General features: G+C 34.9%; 1 protein-coding gene across 4 annotated transcripts in view; it reads left to right on the plus strand.

The window, feature by feature from the left end:
• The window catches only part of LOC149796430 (uncharacterized), a 108,188-nt gene that overhangs the window by 16,820 nt on the left and 71,220 nt on the right, over positions 1–20,148 (plus strand). For all 4 annotated transcript variants that reach the window (XM_089961096.1, XM_089961097.1, XM_089961098.1 and 1 more), the window contains 3 exons: positions 7,237–8,801; positions 11,103–11,291; positions 19,045–19,222. In XM_089961096.1, the coding sequence (XP_089817222.1) occupies positions 7,237–8,801; positions 11,103–11,291; positions 19,045–19,222 (1,932 nt within the window). The remainder of the gene's footprint in view (positions 1–7,236; positions 8,802–11,102; positions 11,292–19,044; positions 19,223–20,148) is intronic.

The following is a 20,148-nucleotide window of genomic DNA, read 5'->3' on the forward strand; positions in this document are numbered from 1 at the left end:
TCTGTATTGGTCACTTGGAGAAACACGTTATCAGGTAGGTTGTAGGTAAGTTTGGCATTCCATTAGTATGGCGTTATTCAAGTCTTTATTAAGTCTTTATTCAGTTTGATAAGGTTTTATGATTTATTGAGTTTAGCATCTAGGTGCTAGGGTGATATAATTATATAATTTTGCATTGACAAGGAATAAGCATAATGATGTTACTAGGACAGTTTTACTTATAGTTGGCCATAATTCTCACAGGTATCAAATTTTGACGGTAAACTTGGAAGTTGATATAGTTTCTTGTCATGTAGCAGAAGTTCAATTTTATGTACCAGTAGTAAAAATCAATTTAAATATGGCAGTTTCAGATGTTGTTGGACTGTCTTATCATAGGACCTGTTAATGTACAAAGGAAGGACTTCATTGTCTGTATAATTTAGGTATTCTGAAGGACTTCATTGTATAAATAAGTATTCTGAAGGACTTCATTGTGTAATTAGGTATTCTGAAGGACTTCATTGTATAAGTACGTATTCTGAAGGACTTCATTGTATAATTAAGTATTCAGAAGGACTTCATTGTATAAATAAGTATTCTGAAGGACTTCATTGTATAATTAGGTATTCTGAAGGACTTCATTGTATAAGTATGTATTCTAAATGATTTCCTTGTATAAATAAGTATTCTGAAGGACTTCATTGTATAATTAGGTATTCTGAAGGACTTCATTGTATAAATAAGTATTCTGAAGGACTTCATTGTGTAATTAGGTATTCTGAAGGACTTCATTGTATAAGTACATATTCTGAAGGACTTCATTATATAATTAAGTATTCTGAAGGACTTCATTGTATAATTAGGTATTCTGAAGGACTTCATTGTATAAATAAGTATTCTGAAGGACTTTGCTGTGTAATTAGGTATTCAGAAGGACTTCATTGTATAAGTACATATTCTGAAGGACTTCATTGTATAATTAAGTATTCTGAAGGACTTCATTGTATAATTAGGTATTCTGAAGGACTTCATTGTATAAGTATGTATTCTGAAGGATTTCCTTGTATAAATAAGTATTCTGAAGGACTTCATTGTATAATTAGGTATTCTGAAGGACTTCATTGTATAAATAAGTATTCTGAAGGACTTCATTGTATAATTAGGTATTCTGAAGGACTTCATTGTATAAGTACATATTCTGAAGGACTTCATTGTATAATTAAGTATTCTGAAGGACTTCATTGTATAATTAGGTATTCTGAAGGACTTCATTGTATAAATAAGTATTCTGAAGGACTTTGCTGTGTAATTAGGTATTCTGAAGGACTTCATTGTATAAGTATGTATTCTGAAGGACTTCATTGTATAAATAAGTATTCTGAAGGACTTCATTGTGTAATTAGGTATTCTAAAAGACTTCATTGTGTAATTAGGTATTCTGAAGGACTTCATTGTATAAGTACATATTCTGAAGGACTTCATTGTATAAATTAAACTGGTATTCTGAAGGACTTCATTATTGGTATAATTAGGTATTCTAAAGGACTTACCTGCTTAAAGCCTTTTAGAGGAATTTTCATTTCAAGATTATTCAGACTGTAGAGTAATGTGAAAGTTGACATAGATAATATAACTAATGGGTGTCTGACTGTCTCAATTTTCTTTTGTTTGTTAGTGGGAGCAATGGTAGAATAAGTCAGTAGAGTGTTTGACTTGTAATCCATGGGCTTTGTGGGTTCAATACCTGCACATGCCAGCCTGGGTTGGCTGTCTGGATATGTCCTTGAGAAAGCCCATTTAGCTCCCATGTCTTTTGCATAATGTAACCATTAGTGTATTTAGAGTGTTATTAAAACCAAATAAAGTAACAACAGTAAAGTCTTTATGTAGCATATTTTCTGTTCAGTGAAATCTATTTATATAGGAAAGTTTGAGGACTGGAGAAAATCTCTCATAAACAGAATGTCCTTTGCATAAAGAGCTCATGAAGAAGCTCTCTGTATTGATACGTCAACATATACTTATTTTATTAAAGGAAGCATGCATTATTAATGTTTTAATTAAGATTGTTTTGCTGTAGATACCCAGCAAGAATTAGTTCAAATTTTGCAAGTATATGAACAGTTGCGTTCTTATTAAAAAGTCATTAATGCATTATTGAAGAGTTATATTTGTAACTTCATGAACAGATAAAATGTTTTTTATATACATGTTATATATACACATTTTTGGGGAGAAAAGGACCACTGTCCATTTTTGGTTGGAGTCTTTTGAATATATTTGTCAATAGTGATTCCAGAAAGCAATGTTTATTATACAGATCACCTTAACTTTGAAAAAAAATTGTACTGTCTTTACAGCTATGGATGGTTTTGGAGAGACTGTGTAAACTGATTTGTTTTGAGTTTGCAAATTTTATTTATTAGTATTTAATATAACAGACATTCCATTGCAAATTTTATTTATTAGTATTTAATATAACAGACATTCCATTGCAAATGTTGAATCTAATTGAGTGAAAATTTCACTATTAATCTCCTCGCTCAGTAAATTCTCCCATGAAATGTTTGCCTTACTTTCATTTACAAAGTACTTCAAAAAGTAAATATTTGCATTATTCTCAAATAATACTTTGGCCTATGATTGCATAGCTGGCATTTTGTTGGGCACTTACCGTTGAGTATAACTGCTGTTAGATTACTCAGGTTACTTGCTCATGTACATTCATCTTTCCAAACATTGATTATCCTAATGGTAGATTTATCTGAATTACACAATAGTCTTCTCTGTCACACACATACACACACACACACACACACACACATGGTATATTTGTCAAATTTAATATAAAAACATTCAAAAGGTGATATAAAAAATTTGACAATAAATTTTTTTTGTAACATAGTTAAAAATGTACATGAAAATGTTTTGTTTTCATTGGTTCCAGACTTGTAGACTTGCAGATGTTTTAGTGTTAGCATTATCTTTCAATGATTCAGAGGTTTCCTCAAAAACTGTTTGTATATAAAGATCCTTTTCTGGTGAAAAAGAGCATTACTGTAGAATTTCATCCAACATCATTATTTTATTCCACAATTCTGCATTTAAAACTTAATTTGTAATTCACAACAGTGGTTAGGAGCAGACTTACTACGTTAGAAATATGTAACACCTGATCTACAGGCAATTCTGATTAAGTCCAATGGTGATGTTTCTGATAAAGTCCACTGGTGATGTTTCTGATAAAGTCCAATGGTGATGTTTCTGATTAAGTCCAATGGTGATGTTTCTGATAAAGTCCACTGGTGATGTTTCTGATAAAGTCCATTGGTGATGTTTCTGATTAAGTCCAATGGTGATGTTTCTGATAAAGTCCACTGGTGATGTTTCTGATAAAGTCCAATGGTGATGTTTCTGATAAAGTCCACTGGTGATGTTTCTGATAAAGTCCAATGGTGATGTTTCTGATAAAGTCCACTGGTGATGTTTCTGATAAAGTCCAATGGTGATGTTTCTGATAAAGTCCAATGGTGATGTTTCTGAATAAGTCCAATGGTGATGTTTGATTTGATCATGCCCTAAGGCGAGCCTTGGAGAATGATAATAAGAGTTAGTTGAAGTTGTGTGGTTTTTTTTTAAGGTATGCCATAGGCTATGCATTTTTTGTTCTAAATGTCTTTTATTGCATGCTGTGTTACTGTAGAATTTTCAAACAATTGGGAAAACATATTGACCAAACAAATACATAGGAAAATTATGGACATATTATGTTACAAAATACAACATGAAGTGTTAGCAAATGGTCATTTGACAGTTTTGAGCTCATTTGTTTGATATGGCCAGCAAAATACAATTTTAGTCTCTCTCTCTCTCACACACACACACACACACACACACACACATCCCATATTTCTGATCAAAGGCAGTCACTCACTGTAATGCACTGTAAATCACCCCAGTGTAAAATGGTCCCTAATACAATACAACAGGTATGGCCATGAAACCCTGTATATTAGAATACAATAATATACAATTATAATACAATACACTTGGTAGACAGACTGTGTCATAGTGAGGAAAGATTATACATATATAGTGTGATACATATAAAACCTTGTTAGTATTATAGTATATACTACTGGTAAGATTGAAATATATATATATATATATATATATATATATATATATATATATATATATATATATATATATATATATATATATATATATATATATATATATAGTTTCTATTAGTTAATCATGGACATTGTCATAAATTTATATCTTGTTATATCTTGTCATAAGTATTGGCCTGCTAGACTATTGCCAACAAAATTGTACCAGTAGCCTAACATATAAAAAAATACCTGTTCTGATTTTTTGAGTTCTTGTATTGGTCACCTTTTATAAAATCACCTGTAATTTCTGTAATTTTATTGGTTGAGATTTATTACTGACATTCTTTACTGCTTCAGACTTCATAATATTTAAAAAATTGCCACCATGACAGTTTCAGCAAGAAGTTATATATATGTTTGTTTTGTGTTTAGTCTTTTACAGCACTGCAACATAAGTAGGTTCTGTAGTGCCAAGGCATTATTTCTGTTCCAGTTAAACTAAAACATATGCATATATCATTAGGATCTCAGACTTCAGTAATGAGCAAGATCCATACATGGCAAACAGGTAATCTTGCATTGATTGGCTGAGCTTGTTATCCCTTCAGGAAGCCATGTTTCTAGTTCAAAATTTTGAACAAACATTCAGTATGCATTTACATCATGAAGATCTTGGATGGATTCAATAATAATTTAGATCCATACACATTAATGAGATAATCTTGAATCTGTTTGGCTGAGCTTGTAACCCCCTCTAATAGCCATATTTTTTATCTGATCAGACTTGGAATATACAATGTACGCTTGTATGCTAATGAGGTGATCTAGTGGCAGATTGGCTGAAATTGTTACCCCTAAGGAAGCTATATTTCTGAACTGATTTTAATCAAACTTGAAATATGAGCTTATATCTTAAAGATCTTGTAAATAATTGATAATGAGTGATATCTGTGAATATTAATCTGGTGATCTTGTATCTGATTGGCTGGGCTTATTACTACTATGGAGGCCATGTTTTGGATTGGAATTTGATAAACTTGGAATATATACTTATATCCCTAAAATCTAAGATGGGATATTAAAAATGCCTTCTTTAGAAAGATTATTGTCAGGAGATATCATACACTGATAAAATCAGTAATACATAAAGTTTATGAGATAATTTAAATAGAATTTGTTCTTGCATAGTACACTGCTGCATAAAGTTTGCTTAGTGAAATAGTTGACTCATAAGTTATGTAAGGCAAGTGAGGGATAGCACACCTAGTTGGTCCTTTCATTAGATGAATGTTAACTTTACAATGGTCCTCAGTTAAATTCAAATGGTTCTCTGTTAATTTTATTAAATTCACAGTTCTCAATTAATTTTATTTTATCAATTAGTTGTATTAAATTCAAATAGTCCTCAGTTTATTTTATTAGTGAAAATTGTCCTCAGTTAACTTGATAACATTCAAATTGTCCTCAGTTTATTTTATTAGTGAAAATTGTCCTCAGTTTATTTTATTAGTGAAAATTGTCCTCAGTTAACTTGATTACATTCAAATTATCCTCAGTTTTATTTAATTCAGAAGGTCCTCAGTTTATTTATTAAGATGGACGTATGACACATTCATGATCTGAATTGGGTACAATATCATTATTACATGACATTGTTTTCTGAGTCTTCATCACACAAAAGTTTTAGATCAAGACTACAATGGTATTCTTTTAACAGGATGAAAACCTCATCATGTTTCATTCGTAGATTATAAACATGAAGTTGATTTTAAACAACAACAGTACTTCAATGTGATTTTATGTAAAAGTTTTCTGTTGAGCAAATGGTATCTGTCCCTGTTTTTTGTTACCAAGCAGGTGTTATAATTTATTGAATCTGATATTTTTGAAGATTTTTATTATATCTTATACAGTTTTGAATAGATTGTCAATTTAATACCTGCAGACAAGAAGCAGAATTTTAATTCTGTGATTTGAAAATTTCTTGCAACCTTTTTTAATCCTTAGAGATAGAAATTATTTCACATGAAGATTAGCTTGCATGGGTCATAAATGGGATACCAGATCAATGCCTTAATCTCTGGCTTGCAAATATATGCATGGAAAATAAGTTTTCTTACTTTAAAAGGCAGTTCACATTGATCACCAACATGTACTTCTCTTCAGAAACTACTTCACAGCAATTGCAGCTGATATGTTGCTTTGGCTTTCTGTGTGTCTTTGGATTTTTATCTAATGTTTGAATAATAAGGAATGATTGAATCTAGACTAAGACAGGTCAGAATATTTGTAAACAGCTATCACACTCTAAGGGCTTGCATTTGAGGGTACAGGTACCATATATACTTGATTATAAATCAAGTCCATTATGCAGACAACATTGACACTGATCTTCCATTGCATAATGCAACCATCCAGCAGATCAAGGTCTGTGTTATTATACTTATTACTCTGAACAAACTGCACAGACCCCGATTGTCTGGCATATTATGTGATGGCAGATCTGAGTCTGTGTGTAGTTGGACTTGCAAAGAAGTATAGTTGGTACATTGAAAAACATTTCAGCATGACATTCATTATCTTACACCAGGACAGAGCTTCTCAAACTGTTTTTTATTTGCTGAAACAAATGTTAAATTCATATGAATTTACATGACTGTTAAACATTTATAAGGTATAAGTGTTAAGCGATGTCTGTCAGCAAGCTGACCACTCTAGTGGTTAGAGAATCCACCTCAGATACGGGAGGTCATGGGTTTGAACCCCAGCTGAGTCATACCAAAGACTTAAAAAATGGTGCTAACAGCTGCCTTGTTAGGTGCTCAGCATTAAGAGGTTAGTGTTAGGATTGGTCAGCGTAGTGTCAGGATAATGTGACTGTGTGGGACATCATGCTAAATGTCTGCAGCATGATGTCCCATTGCTTGACATCACAATAAACTGCTACACTGCAGACATCATAGCGATATGACTGAAAAATTGTTAAAGCTACATTAAAAATCCAAATCACACACACACACACACACACACACACACACACACACTGTCAGCAAGTCCATCAATCAGTTTATTTACCTTTCAAGCCCAAGTCTAAAATACTATCAGTAATTAATTTGAGAGTATATATTAATTTCAGATATAATTGAAGATGAGGTGGACAAGAGTGGTTTGACCAAGGCAGAGGAGTTTCTACAAAGGGAGCTGAAGTCCCGAGATATTGATACTTATCAAGATATCAACACGGAATTAACTGGACACAAGATGGAGTCAAGAAACAGTGAAAACGATGGTACTGGGATACATATATCCAGCAAGTATCAAGAGTTGGTGCGGCAGCAGATGTCACAGAGCAAGAACTTGGATAGTTTGGAGACAGAGATGGAAATGGATCACTCGGTTAAATCGGATCACTCGGAACACAGTTCTGGACGACATACTCCAGTGGGGGAAGATGGGATGGAACAGTTTCTAGATAACAATGACACATTCCTGAAACAGCTTAAGGAGCATGCTAATGGTTATGATATTTCTAGGAATGATATTTCTAGGAATGATATTTCTAGGAACGATATCTCTAGGAATGATATTTCTAGGGATGATGTTCTTCATACATCATTAGTAGATGATGACGTCGAAAAGCCTGATTCAGATCATTCAGCAGCTCATTCTTCTCTTAAAGATTTGGAACGGTTTACTCCTCAACTGTCGCAAAATGGGTCAAGCCTAACCAATGTTCGCAGAACTCCGACACATTCGGATAATGCAGTACTCTCATGCCACAGTTCTGCTCAGATACACAGTTATGGTTCAGCTACAAGTGAAGTTATAGCAGATGTAATTTCTGAGCCATCCAGAGTGGCAATCAGCCATGGGGGAAATTCCCGTAACAGCTCAGCACCACATACACCCATCAGACAAGGGCTGTCAGCTGACATTTTTGGTCTTGAGGAACGACGACCATTGTCAAGAGATGGGTCTCATCATAGTTCTGCTAGGCAAACACCACTCTCTGAACAGAGAAATTCTGCAGATAGTCCCAGCATGAATCCAATAAGGGGTGAAGGATCACTTCATAGTCCAGCACGTCAGACTCCAGATGTTGAACAAATTGATGATGTTTTAAATCCCTCTGATCGTCATTCCCCGTTTAAATTTGATTACATATCTCCACCACAGACTCAAATACAGTCAGTAACAAAAGAGACAATTACAGATAGATTTCGTTCCAATCCAGAAAAATTGTATGCCAGTCACCAGGAAGTGAAACAAATGAATAGTAGTCAGGAAAGCCAAATTGATAGCCAGTCAGGAAGTAGTAGACCTCAGAGTTTAACAAGTGAACAAGAACTAACACAGTATTATGAACAGAGCTCAGAGTTCAGAAGACTGCCAGCTACAGGTGGAGGAAGTTTGACAGCCCAAAGCCTTCCCACAATTCCCAGTTCTTCTTCCATCAGAGATCAAAGGTCAACCAGTACTCAGAGTTTACCTTTAATAAGTCCACAGCAACGAGTTAAAGCAGAGAGGCAGAGCATGACTCCAGATAACCTTGTAAGGGTTCCAATGACAGGGACTGCTGTAAAGGGAACCCTGCTTCCTGTTAGGACCACACCCATGTCACCTGCAGGGTCTAGGGCTAGCAGTAGGACTGTCACCCCTGTATCTGCCGTTGACATTTTAATGGAATCAAGATCATTAGAGGTATGGTTAAACTGTGAAACTTTTGTTTAACACATGACATTATTTTAATGCCAAATTTATTTTATGTACTGGTAGGTGAATTTGGGAATCATGTTAAAACCAGTCACTCTGTTGCTTAAAATTCAAAAGATGAATGGATCATTGATGATAAGGAAATGGAGCAGTGTGAATGCATTGCTTGAGAAATGGCATTGAAGTGATGGAACAATGCTAACTACATCTTTTCGTTGACCACTCCGGTGGCCTAGTGGTTAGAGCATCAACCTCGGATGCAGGAGGTTGTGGGTTCGATCCCCAGCTGAGTCATACCAAAGACTTACAAAAATGGTACCAACAGTTGCCTCGCTTGGCGCTCAGCTTTAAGACTTGTTAGTGTTAGGACTGGTTGGCCTGGTGTCAGGATAATGTGACTGGGTGGGACATCATGCTACATGTCTGCGACATGATGCCCCAGTGCTAGGCATCACTATAAACTGCCACACTGCAGACATCATAGCAATATGACTGAAAAATTGTTAAAGCTACATTAAAATCCAAATCACACACACACATTCTTCCATTATGTAATACGATTGTTCCATCACTTTTGAAATGTATGCACACATCCAAGTCACATGAAACAAGGACAGTATGGTTACTGTCATAAACCAAAAGAGCTAATGGGATGGCCTGTTTGTCTGTTACATATTTTTATCATCCATTGTCCATAACTCCATCTGTTAGCAGAAGTTTGTTATCGCTTCTACTCCGAAACTACTTTTAGGATTGACACGAAGCTTTGCACACACATTCATCACAAGGTCTAGTTGGTCCTAAAGGTAAATGGTGCTATGTAGATATCCGATATGGCCATCACCAGCCATCTTTAATTAGTGTCTGTACTGAGTGATCAAAAGTAATTTGGAAATGAATAAAGATATTAATTGTTTATGGGTGGATTACTAAAGAGCTCCAGTGGCATAAAACAGTGTCAGTTTGGCTTCACTGTTTAAAGTTTGTCAAGATATCTATGTGTGCATTATCTCAAGCTAAAATACCAAAATCTGAGCAACATAAACATCACACGAAGTTCAGTAATGGATGGAAATGGGAATTTCATTGGTCGGAATCAAGTTCATAGGACATGAATATTCTTCCTCAAAACTGACTTTAAAATCAGCTACTGTTTCTAGAATTGCATCATGTGTCATGCAGAAACCCCATCTCATGAATGTATATTAAATGCAGCAAGAAATACGCCATCAGTTAAATACATGTTCTTTGAATCTGCATCAGATGTGGAGGAAAATATACATGTCCCCCTTGTAGCCAAATATAATCTTCTGTTTATGGAGATCATCTTTCAGATCTTTCCATATGTTCCATGACTTGGAAATGGCACCAAAGTTCCCATGTCCCCATGTGTGGAAATGATGCCCAGAGTTCCCATGGTCTCAGGTGGTCAACTGATTACTGCCACCTCTTTCTGTGTGGGTTCAAGTCTCATGCATGATCACTGCATGATCACTGTGGGTACGTGAGAAAGTTTGTCAGTGGTTCTATCATGTGATGAAAAATGGTGCTAAACCCACAACAACCAAAACAAAAGTTTTATCCAAATGAATAAAAGCACTCACGTAGTGACACAAGCTTTGGGTCTACATTGTGATAAGAGAAATGTTAAAAATATGTGTCGCATTTAAAATCTTGCCATTCTCTTTAAAAATTATCTGACTTTTTAAGTCAAAACTCGCAGCAATGATTTTGCAGATCACATGATTTGTCTAGAGCTAACATCTCTGTTGTTTCACATGTATGCAGGGAGTTTTACTAAAAGACTTCTTGTGAAGTTTAGTTAGTATTAAATAAGAATTGTTCCAATCTTACATATAATATGGCTGCCATTATAGTCATCTGGAAAATCTTCTTTTTGCTGAAAAATATGAGAGATGGTTTCAACACTCAGTTAAAAAGAAAAAAGTTTTAAATTGATTCCTTTCTGGCCAGTAGAACATCAGTCGGTTTGATGGCTTTTCATTTCTGAATGGATAATGTCTTATCTAGATCAAGCCAAAGCTAACAAATATTGTTGAAAAATGCATCTTTTAATGAACTAGTCACAGGCAATGAAAAAGTGAACGTTTGGATTCAGTTTTCATAATTAGCAAAAGATAGTTGAATAGCATGGCACAATCCGTTCTTTTATTTAATGTGAGCCAATGCACTAAGTATCATATCTTTGATTTCTTTTCTCTGCTTAAGTAAAATCAGATATATTTTAGATAGTTTTAAAAGTGATTGCTAATTACATGTTCTTTTCAGAACACTCAGAAAATTTCAGACTTGGAAGTGACAGTTGGAAATCTGCGTAAGCTTCTGGCTGGACGAGATCAAGAGGTTCTGGAGTTGACAAGTCAAGTACAAAACTTGAAGGACAAAAACAGATCCCTACAACAGGATTTGGAAAATGCTCGTAATCGGCTAATGTTACCATCACAACACACTAAAGAGGTATTAAAAGTATATAGGGAAAATTTGGAATTATAAAACTTTTGCTAATCTTTTTACTATATTTTAAAACAGTCTGTGTATTTAATTTTTGTGATTTTTTGGCTTTTGGTATAATTGGTTTTATTTGATTAATTACTTTCAGGTTAAATTTTTACTTTTTTATACAAAAGTAGCAGTAATAAAACAACAAAGATATTTTCATGCATTCCAATGATAGATCTTTCACTGCTGAACTCGTACACAGTATTGGGCATGTTTCAATGTTGATTAATACTGGAGCCTGAGCCCTTTACTTTGTGAAATCATTAGAAATTAAATCTTTGATGGCCAGCCATCATCCATTGTCTATCCATCAACATTTTCTTGTTACCCCTCTGGAAACCATGTTTTTGATCAAACTTGGAATATAGGTTTATGTTATCCATATCTTGGCTGAGTTCGGCTTTATAAGTATGTCATTTTCAAGATGCTTTAGTTAACTTTAATGTTCTAATTGTTTTTTGTCAAACGTAAATCATCTGTTAATTAATTGCAAATCTCATTATACTCAGATTCTACACCATATGGCATGCTTATGTCCTCACCTGAGATTAACTTTAAGATCAGAGGACTCAGATTCAACACCATATGGCATGCTTATGTCCTGACATGAGTTTAACTTTAAGATCAGAGGACTCAGATTCAACATCATATGGCATGCTTATGTCCTCACCTGAGCTTAACTTTAAGATCAGAGGACTCAGATTCAACACCATATGGCATGCTTATGTCCTGACATGAGTTTAACTTTAAGATCAGAGGACTCAGATTCATCATCATATGGCATGCTTATGTCCTCACCTGAGTTTAACTTTAAGATCAGAGGACTCAGATTCAACATCATATGGCATGCTTATGTCCTGACATGAGTTTAACTTTAAGATCAGAGGACTCAGATTCAACATCATATGGTATGCTTATGTCCTCACCTGAGTTTAACTTTATGAGTAGAGGATTCAGATTCAAAATCATATGGCATGCTTATGTCCTCACCTGAGTTTAACTTTAAGATCAGAGGACTCAGATTCAACATCATATGGCATGCTTATGTCCTGACATGAATTTAACTTTAAGCTCAGAGGACTCAGATTCAACATCATATGGCATGCTTATGTCTTCACCTGAGTTTAACTTTAAGATCAGAGGACTCAGATTCAACATCATATGGCATGCTTATGTCCTGACATGAGTTTAACTTTAAGATCAGAGGACTCATATTCAACATCATATGGCATGCTTATGTCCTGACATGAGTTTAACTTTAAGATCAGAGGACTCAGATTCAACATCATATGGCATGCTTATGTCCTGACATGAGTTTAACTTTAAGATCAGAGGACTCAGATTCAACATCTATGGCATGCTTATGTCCTGACATGAGTTTAACTTTAAGCTCAGAGGACTCAGATTCAACATCATATGGCATGTTTATGTCCTCACCTGAGTTTAACTTTAAGATCAGAGGACTCAGATTCAACATCATATGGCATGCTTATATCCTGACATGAGTTTAACTTTAAGATCAGAGGACTCAGATTTAATACCATATAGTATGCTTATGTCCTCACCTGAGTTTAAGATCAGATGACTCAGATTCAACACCTTACAGCATGCTTATGTCCTCACCTGAGTTTAACTTTAAGATCAGAGGATTCAGATTCAACACCATATGCCAGGTTTATGTCCTGACATGAGTTTAACTTTAAGTTCAGAGGACTCAGATTCAACGCCAAAATACAGGTGTATGTCCTCACCAGAGTTTAAATTTAAGATCAGAGGACTCAGATTCAACACCATATAGCATGCTTATGTCCTCAACTGAGTTTAACTTTAAGATCAGTGGACTCAAATTCAACACCATGTAGCATGCTTATGTCCTCAGCTGAGTTTAACTTTAAGATCAGAGGACTCAGATTCAACACCATATAGCATGCTCATGTCCTCACCAGAGTTTAACTTTAAGATCAGATGACTCAGATTCAACATCATATGGCATGCTTATGTCCTCACCTGAGTTTAACTTTAAGATCAGAGGACTCAGATTCAACATCATATGGCATGCTTATGTCTTCACTTGAGTTTAACTTTAAGATCAGAGGACTCAGATTCAACATCATATGGCACGCTTATGTCCTCAGCTGAGTTTAACTTTAAGCTCAGAGGACTCAGATTCAGCATCATATGACATGCTTATGTCCTCACCTGAGTTTAACTTTAAGATCAGAGGACTCAGATTCAACATCATATGGCATGCTTATGTCCTGACATGAGTTTAACTTTAAGATCAGAGGACTCAGATTCAATACCATATAGCATGCTTATGTCCTCACCTGAGTTTAAGATCAGATGACTCAGATTCAACACCATACAGCATGCTTATGTCCTCACCTGAGTTTAAATTTAGATCAGAGGACTCAGATTGAACACCATGTAGCATGCTTATGTCCTCAGCTGAGTTTAACTTTAAGATCAGAGGACTCAGATTCAATACCATATAGCATGCTTATGTCCTCAGCTGAGTTTAACTTTAAGATCAGATGACTCAGATTCAACACCTTACAGCATGCTTATGTCCTCACCTGAGTTTAACTTTAAGATCAGAGGATTCAGATTCAACACCATATGCCAGGTTTATGTCCTGACATGAGTTTAACTTTAAGTTCAGAGCTAGGACTCAGATTCAACGCCAAAATACAGGTGTATGTCCTCACCCGAGTTTAACTTTAAGATCAGAGGACTCAGATTCAACACCATATAGCATGCTTATGTCCTCAACTGAGTTTAACTTTAAGATCAGAGGACTCAAATTGAACACCATGTAGCATGCTTATGTCCTCAGCTGAGTTTAACTTTAAGATCAGAGGACTCAGATTCAATACCATATAGCATGCTTATGTCCTCACCTGAGTTTAAGATGACTCAGATTCAACACCATATGGCAGGCTTATGTCCTGACATGAGTTTAACTTTAAGATCAGAGGGCGTTATCACAAGCAGTCCAGTTTAGATGTGTTTTTTCTCCAACATTAAGTAATTCATGTCAGAGCCTGAATATTCCTGGCATAAACCATTTGTTTTTATTTTTTTATTTTTTACAAAGCCTCTGATCCTACTATAAATCATATCATTTCACAATGGCTGTTTGAAGGATTTACACATATGGTAAAAAAAAGTGCCAAGTGAAAAACAAACTTTCTTGGCTCAAAAAATCAGCAAAAGTTGGAAAGCACAACTATTAAAATTCTCCCAGGAAATCAGTTTGTCCTTCATTTAATTTCTTAATTAAACAGATGGTGTTGATGTATCATTAACAACCATATTACTTGATATGTGACTGTGGCCACCCTTGTCTTGACATGAATTGAATAATTAATGAGAGGTTGTGTACAGTGTACTTGAAATATTGCATCATTAATATAAAATATGATAGAACAATGGCCATTGACATTACATCAGCTGCTTCAGAACACAGAGATAGAACAAGGATGAATAAAAGTCACATGACCTATGAAATCTTTTTTCACAATCATAATAAATGTCATTTTTACAGTGTGGTTAATGTGCGTAAAGACTCCTTCGATCCTGTTTGTTTCAAATGTCAGTTATGATATTGATAAACTTTTCCAAGTTTGTCATTGATTAAAACAGTGCTCTAATCACCCTACGTTTCTTTCAATCTTCAGAAAGTAGCCATGATGGTGTTACATGTCTGTTTCATTTCTTTAGTAAATATTTGAGATAAATTGTCATTCGCAAATGCCATCCACCACACCATGCACATTTCAATAATATAACAAGTATGCGGTTAGAACAGTGCTAACAGTACACACATCCACATCATTGGGTTGACACTTTATATTTTGGACTAGGTCTGGTACAATCAGTATTAAAGTAGGTATAAGGCCATATGAAAAAGATAGCACAAAATGTGAAAAAATCCTCTAACATAATTAATATTTCACTAGAATTTCTAAATACTAAAATAGTGATTTAATTAGAATATTGAGTTGACCGCTCCAGTGTCCTAAGTGGTTAGAGCATCCACCTCATTTGCAGGAGGTCATAGATTCAAACCCCAGCCAAGTCATACCAAAGACATGTAAAAATGACACTAACAACTGCCTTGCTTGGAGCTCAGCATTAAGAGGTTAGTGATAGGACTGGTCAGCCTGGTGTCAGGATAATCTGACTGGGCAGGGCATGATGCTACATATCTGCAGCACGATGCCCCAGTGCTTGACAGCACTAAAAAAGTGTCACACTGCAGACATCATAGCAATTGATTGAAAAATTGGTAAAACTATGTGAATAATCCAAATCACATTGAGTCATTTGCCTGAAAATCCTTTACAAGTGGGGGGGGGGGGGGGAATGGGGCACTTACAAAAGGTTTTTGTGCTTATTCAGTTGGATATGAAATATGGATCTTTTGTTTAAGTCACCATGTAAATTGGTGGTGATAACATCTTAATTTGATTTTATACTATTTTATTTTTTTCAATTATAAAGGTTTTTAATTATTATATAATTATCATTGTTTGCATGCATATTGCTGACATGGTATAGTTTAATGATAATGTGCACAAAGTAATCACTCCATTGTTTAAAATTTAAGTTGTTAACTTGGTTAATTTTGTCTTATTTTTTTTAAAGCAAACACATATTCACATTGTTTGCTTTGATTCATGGTAATTTCCTTTAAAATTTTACTTGTTTGTTTACAATTTGAGAAGGAAATATGAACAGGCTGGTGATTACCAATCTTAAGGGCTGGTATTAGAGCAGGTTCAGTATCATTGATGCATCAATCAATTACAATATTGCCTCTGAATTCCCAGTCATTCTCTCTGGACAGTAGAGCACTTATGATGTCTAGTTGGACCTAAATGAAAATGGTTCCACTTGGACATTCAATATGAACTTCGTAGTGGCCATCTTAAAATTTTGAAATTCTTCATATTGTTACTTCTCTTAGTGGATGGTCATGTGATCATGAGGATTTCACTAAAGGTTTTGAATGATGTTTAATAGGTCCTAAATGTAAATGGTGTCAATCCCATGTACATGGCAGCCATCTTGGAAATCTTGTTGTTGCTTCTCCTCCTGCATGGACAGTCATATTGACTTTTTTCATGAGAAGAATTATGATGTCTGGTTGGTCCTAGATGAAAACTGTTCCACTTGGATATCAAATATGGTTGCCACAGCAGCCATCTTGAAAATCTTGTTATTGCAGCTTCTCATGAATGGAAAGTCATAACAGCATGGGGTTTTCACCAAATGTCTCATATGGTGTATCGTTTGACCTTTCTGAAAATGGTGCTGATCTGAATTCCACTGTGTGGCTGCTGTAGCAGCCATCTTGAAAGTTTCTTTATCCATCCTACTCCTGAAAGGAAATTCATATCAGCTTGGGTTTTCACTGGAAGACTTCTTATGATGTCTTGCACCAATTTGATCTCCATTATAAACACTACAGTGGCCGTCTTGAAAAATCAACACTGTGTTTTCACCAGACTTCTTCTGAAATTTAGTTGGTACTCATGAAAATGGTGCCATATGATATACAGTTTGGCCACTATGGCAACCTTTCTGAAAATCTCATTCTTATTCCTTCCAAATGGCATGTCATATCAATATGCAGTTTTCACCTGAAGACTCATTAAGATATCTAGTTCATCCTGAATGAAAATAATTCCCCTCAGACATCCAGTATGGCTGCCACAATGAACATATTAAATTCTCCTGAATAGAGATGGTCATATATAATTGGTTCTGAATGAAATGGTGCCATTCTAACATCTAATATGGCCATCACAGCAGTGATTTTGAAACTCTTATTATCACTACTCCTCCAGAATGAAAAGTCATATTAGCATGGGGTTCTCACCAGAAGACTTCTTATGGTGTCTAGTTGGTCCTGAGTGAAAATGAAGCTAGCAAGCTAGCCAATATGGCTACTATGGTGGCCATCTTAAAAATCTTTTTTTTGTCTCTGTTCCTCTAGAATTGATGGTCATATCAACAAGGGACATTCAACAAAACACATATGATGAGATTTCGTTAGTTGTAAATGAAAATGGTGCCTTGCAGATATACATTGTGGCTGCTAATAATTCTCCAGAATTTATGGTCATGTCAACATCATGGATATTCACCAAAAGTCTTATAATCAAGTATAATTCACGAAATAGTACTGATCTTACATCCAATATGACTGCCACAGCAGAAAATTTGAAAATTTCATTGGTAAAGAATATCAGAGGTGGTTTCAACACTCAGCAGTCAGGAAGAAGAAATGGTCTTATCTTGAATTCTTGGACTTTTTTTGGACAGAAGACTTTCATTTGTGCTCAGCATAGTTAGGTTTTGACACTTATTGCTTAGTGTGGCAGAAAATGTGTCATATTTAGTTCTAAATTTGTGGTTGCTTCGGTTGTCTGGCTGATATGTCTGTTTTGGGATCTCTTTTCAGAATATGTAACAACTACATACTATATGTAAACCACCTGTAGTCTGACATCTTTTACTTTTAAATTAAATAGTAAATTATATGCATCCTACCTTTTAGTTAGTAACTTATACACCACCGCTTATATTTGCGGAACTTTTGTTTGGTCGCTTTTTTGGCTAATCTTTCATATTTGTGCTGATTAATGTCCAGCACAAGAATGTAACAAGTATTACTTTCCAAATTTAGTTTTACACAAAATGGTACAAGATACAATGTTTTACCAAATGATATTGTGCTAACAAATAAGCCAAGTTCTATGCTTGTATCAAAACAGATAGTTATTTTATTTGTTCAGTTTGTGTTGTGTCAGTATGTAAACAGCTGCTGCTTGAGGCTGTGAGACAATTTTGCTGCCAGATAATACTATGGTTGTAATTTTTACAGCTGAATGTGACTAAATGGGCAATTTTGCTGCATCGAGGCTATGAGGGTAGTCTTACTGTTGAATGATGCTATGAGGGCAATTTTATTGCTGAATCAGGCTATGAGGGCAATTTTAATGCTGAATGATGCTATGAGGGCAATTTTAGCTGAATGATGCTATGAGGGCAATTTTATTGCTGAATCAGGCTGTGAGGGCAATTTTAATGCTGAATGATGTTATGAGGGCAATTTTATTGCTGAATCAGGCTATGAGGGCAATTTTAATGCTGGATCAGGCTATGAGGGCAATTTTAATGCTGAATGATGCTATGAGGGCAATTTTAATGCTGAATCAGGCTGTGAGGGCAATTTTAATGCTGAATCAGGCTATGAGGGCAATTTTAATGCTGAATCAGGCTATGAGGGCAATTTTAATGCTGAATGATGCTTTGAGGGCAATTTTAATGCTGGATCAGGCTATGAGGGCAATTTTAATGCTGAATGATGCTTTGAGGGCAATTTTAATTCTGAATCATGCTATGAGGGCAATTTTAATGCTGAATGATGCTATGAGGGCAATTTTATTGCTTAATCAGGCTATTAGGGCAATTGTATTGCTGAATGAAGCTATGAGGGCAATTTAACTTCTAAATCTGGCTATGGGGCACTTTTAGATATTTGATCATTAAACTACCATTCACTTGGAACATTCAGGTTTGAGTCATTAAGTTTTACACATTGTACATGTATATCCAAATGGAGCTTTTCCTACCAAATAGTAATGTTCAAACTTGACATAAACAGACATCGAACTGAAATGCATTCTTGATCTTGTAGCTGGAGCAGAAGTATCACCAGATGCAGAGTGAGAAGGAAATTTTGTCTGCGGAGGTTGTAAAGCTTCAAGATGAACTGGAAGTTCTGCGTAAGGAGCGTGATCGTACATTTGTTGAAGATAGTCCCAGTATTAATAGTTACAATCCAAATAATCCCTTTGTACTGCAAAGGAAAATAGGTAATTCTTCTACAATACATATTTCTTTGTAAACATTTAGCATACAGCCTGACTTTCACCATCCTTCACTTCTGACATTTGAATCCCTGCATACTTTTCTGTGTTAGTTTAAAATCTCAGCCGATTCAAATAATTGGTTTAAGTGTAATAAAAACTTTCAGCATTGCTGAGACCAGAAATCCCAATGAGGTAAATTGTAGCCACTTTCTAAGTGTCCTTGGTGCACTAAATGGATTTTCCTAACATGTTGCTTATAAAACATACCCTAAATTGAACATGCTTTTTGAAGATAGTGGCATCTAGATTTAAGTTTTTGCCTGTAATGTCCATAATTTGACTGTAACTATTATTTTGTAAAAGTAAGATGCTTAAGTAGTTTGTATGATTAACTCAGATTTTTTCAAACACTTTGACTAATTGCTGTGATTGATTTTTTATATATAAAGCACTTGCCTAAAAGATAACAACTAGACTTATTTCTCATGTTACAGAATGGTTTGAATGCAACCTCTGCCTAACTTTCACCTTCATGTTTTAGTATTAAATGTATATATATTCAGATTAGTAATGTGGCTGTGCCCTTTTGATACTGAGAAATCATCAGTTTCAGTATTGTAAGATTTTTCCATCTTTCCATCAATATACACACTTTTATTTCTAGGGTAAAGGTCCCATACTATTCAAGATACCCATATGAAACATATCACATTTGTTATTTGTGCCTTGTACTTTGTGGAATTATTCAGTGAAATCGATGCAAAGTAAAATATAAGCTTCCTCATTTATTTGTTACCCATGTACATATCACCATAAGCTAGTTACCAATAATAAATTTGACCAAACAATATGCAAGTGCACACTGATGATGCCTGTCACTTTCCTGTATACATTGAAAATGTAAAGCTCCATATCATTAAATTTTCAAC

The sequence above is a fragment of the Sinohyriopsis cumingii genome, chromosome 6 (genome assembly GCF_028554795.1).
Source record: "Sinohyriopsis cumingii isolate HCF-2022 chromosome 6, ASM2855479v2, whole genome shotgun sequence".
Taxonomy (NCBI): domain Eukaryota; kingdom Metazoa; phylum Mollusca; class Bivalvia; order Unionida; family Unionidae; genus Sinohyriopsis; species Sinohyriopsis cumingii.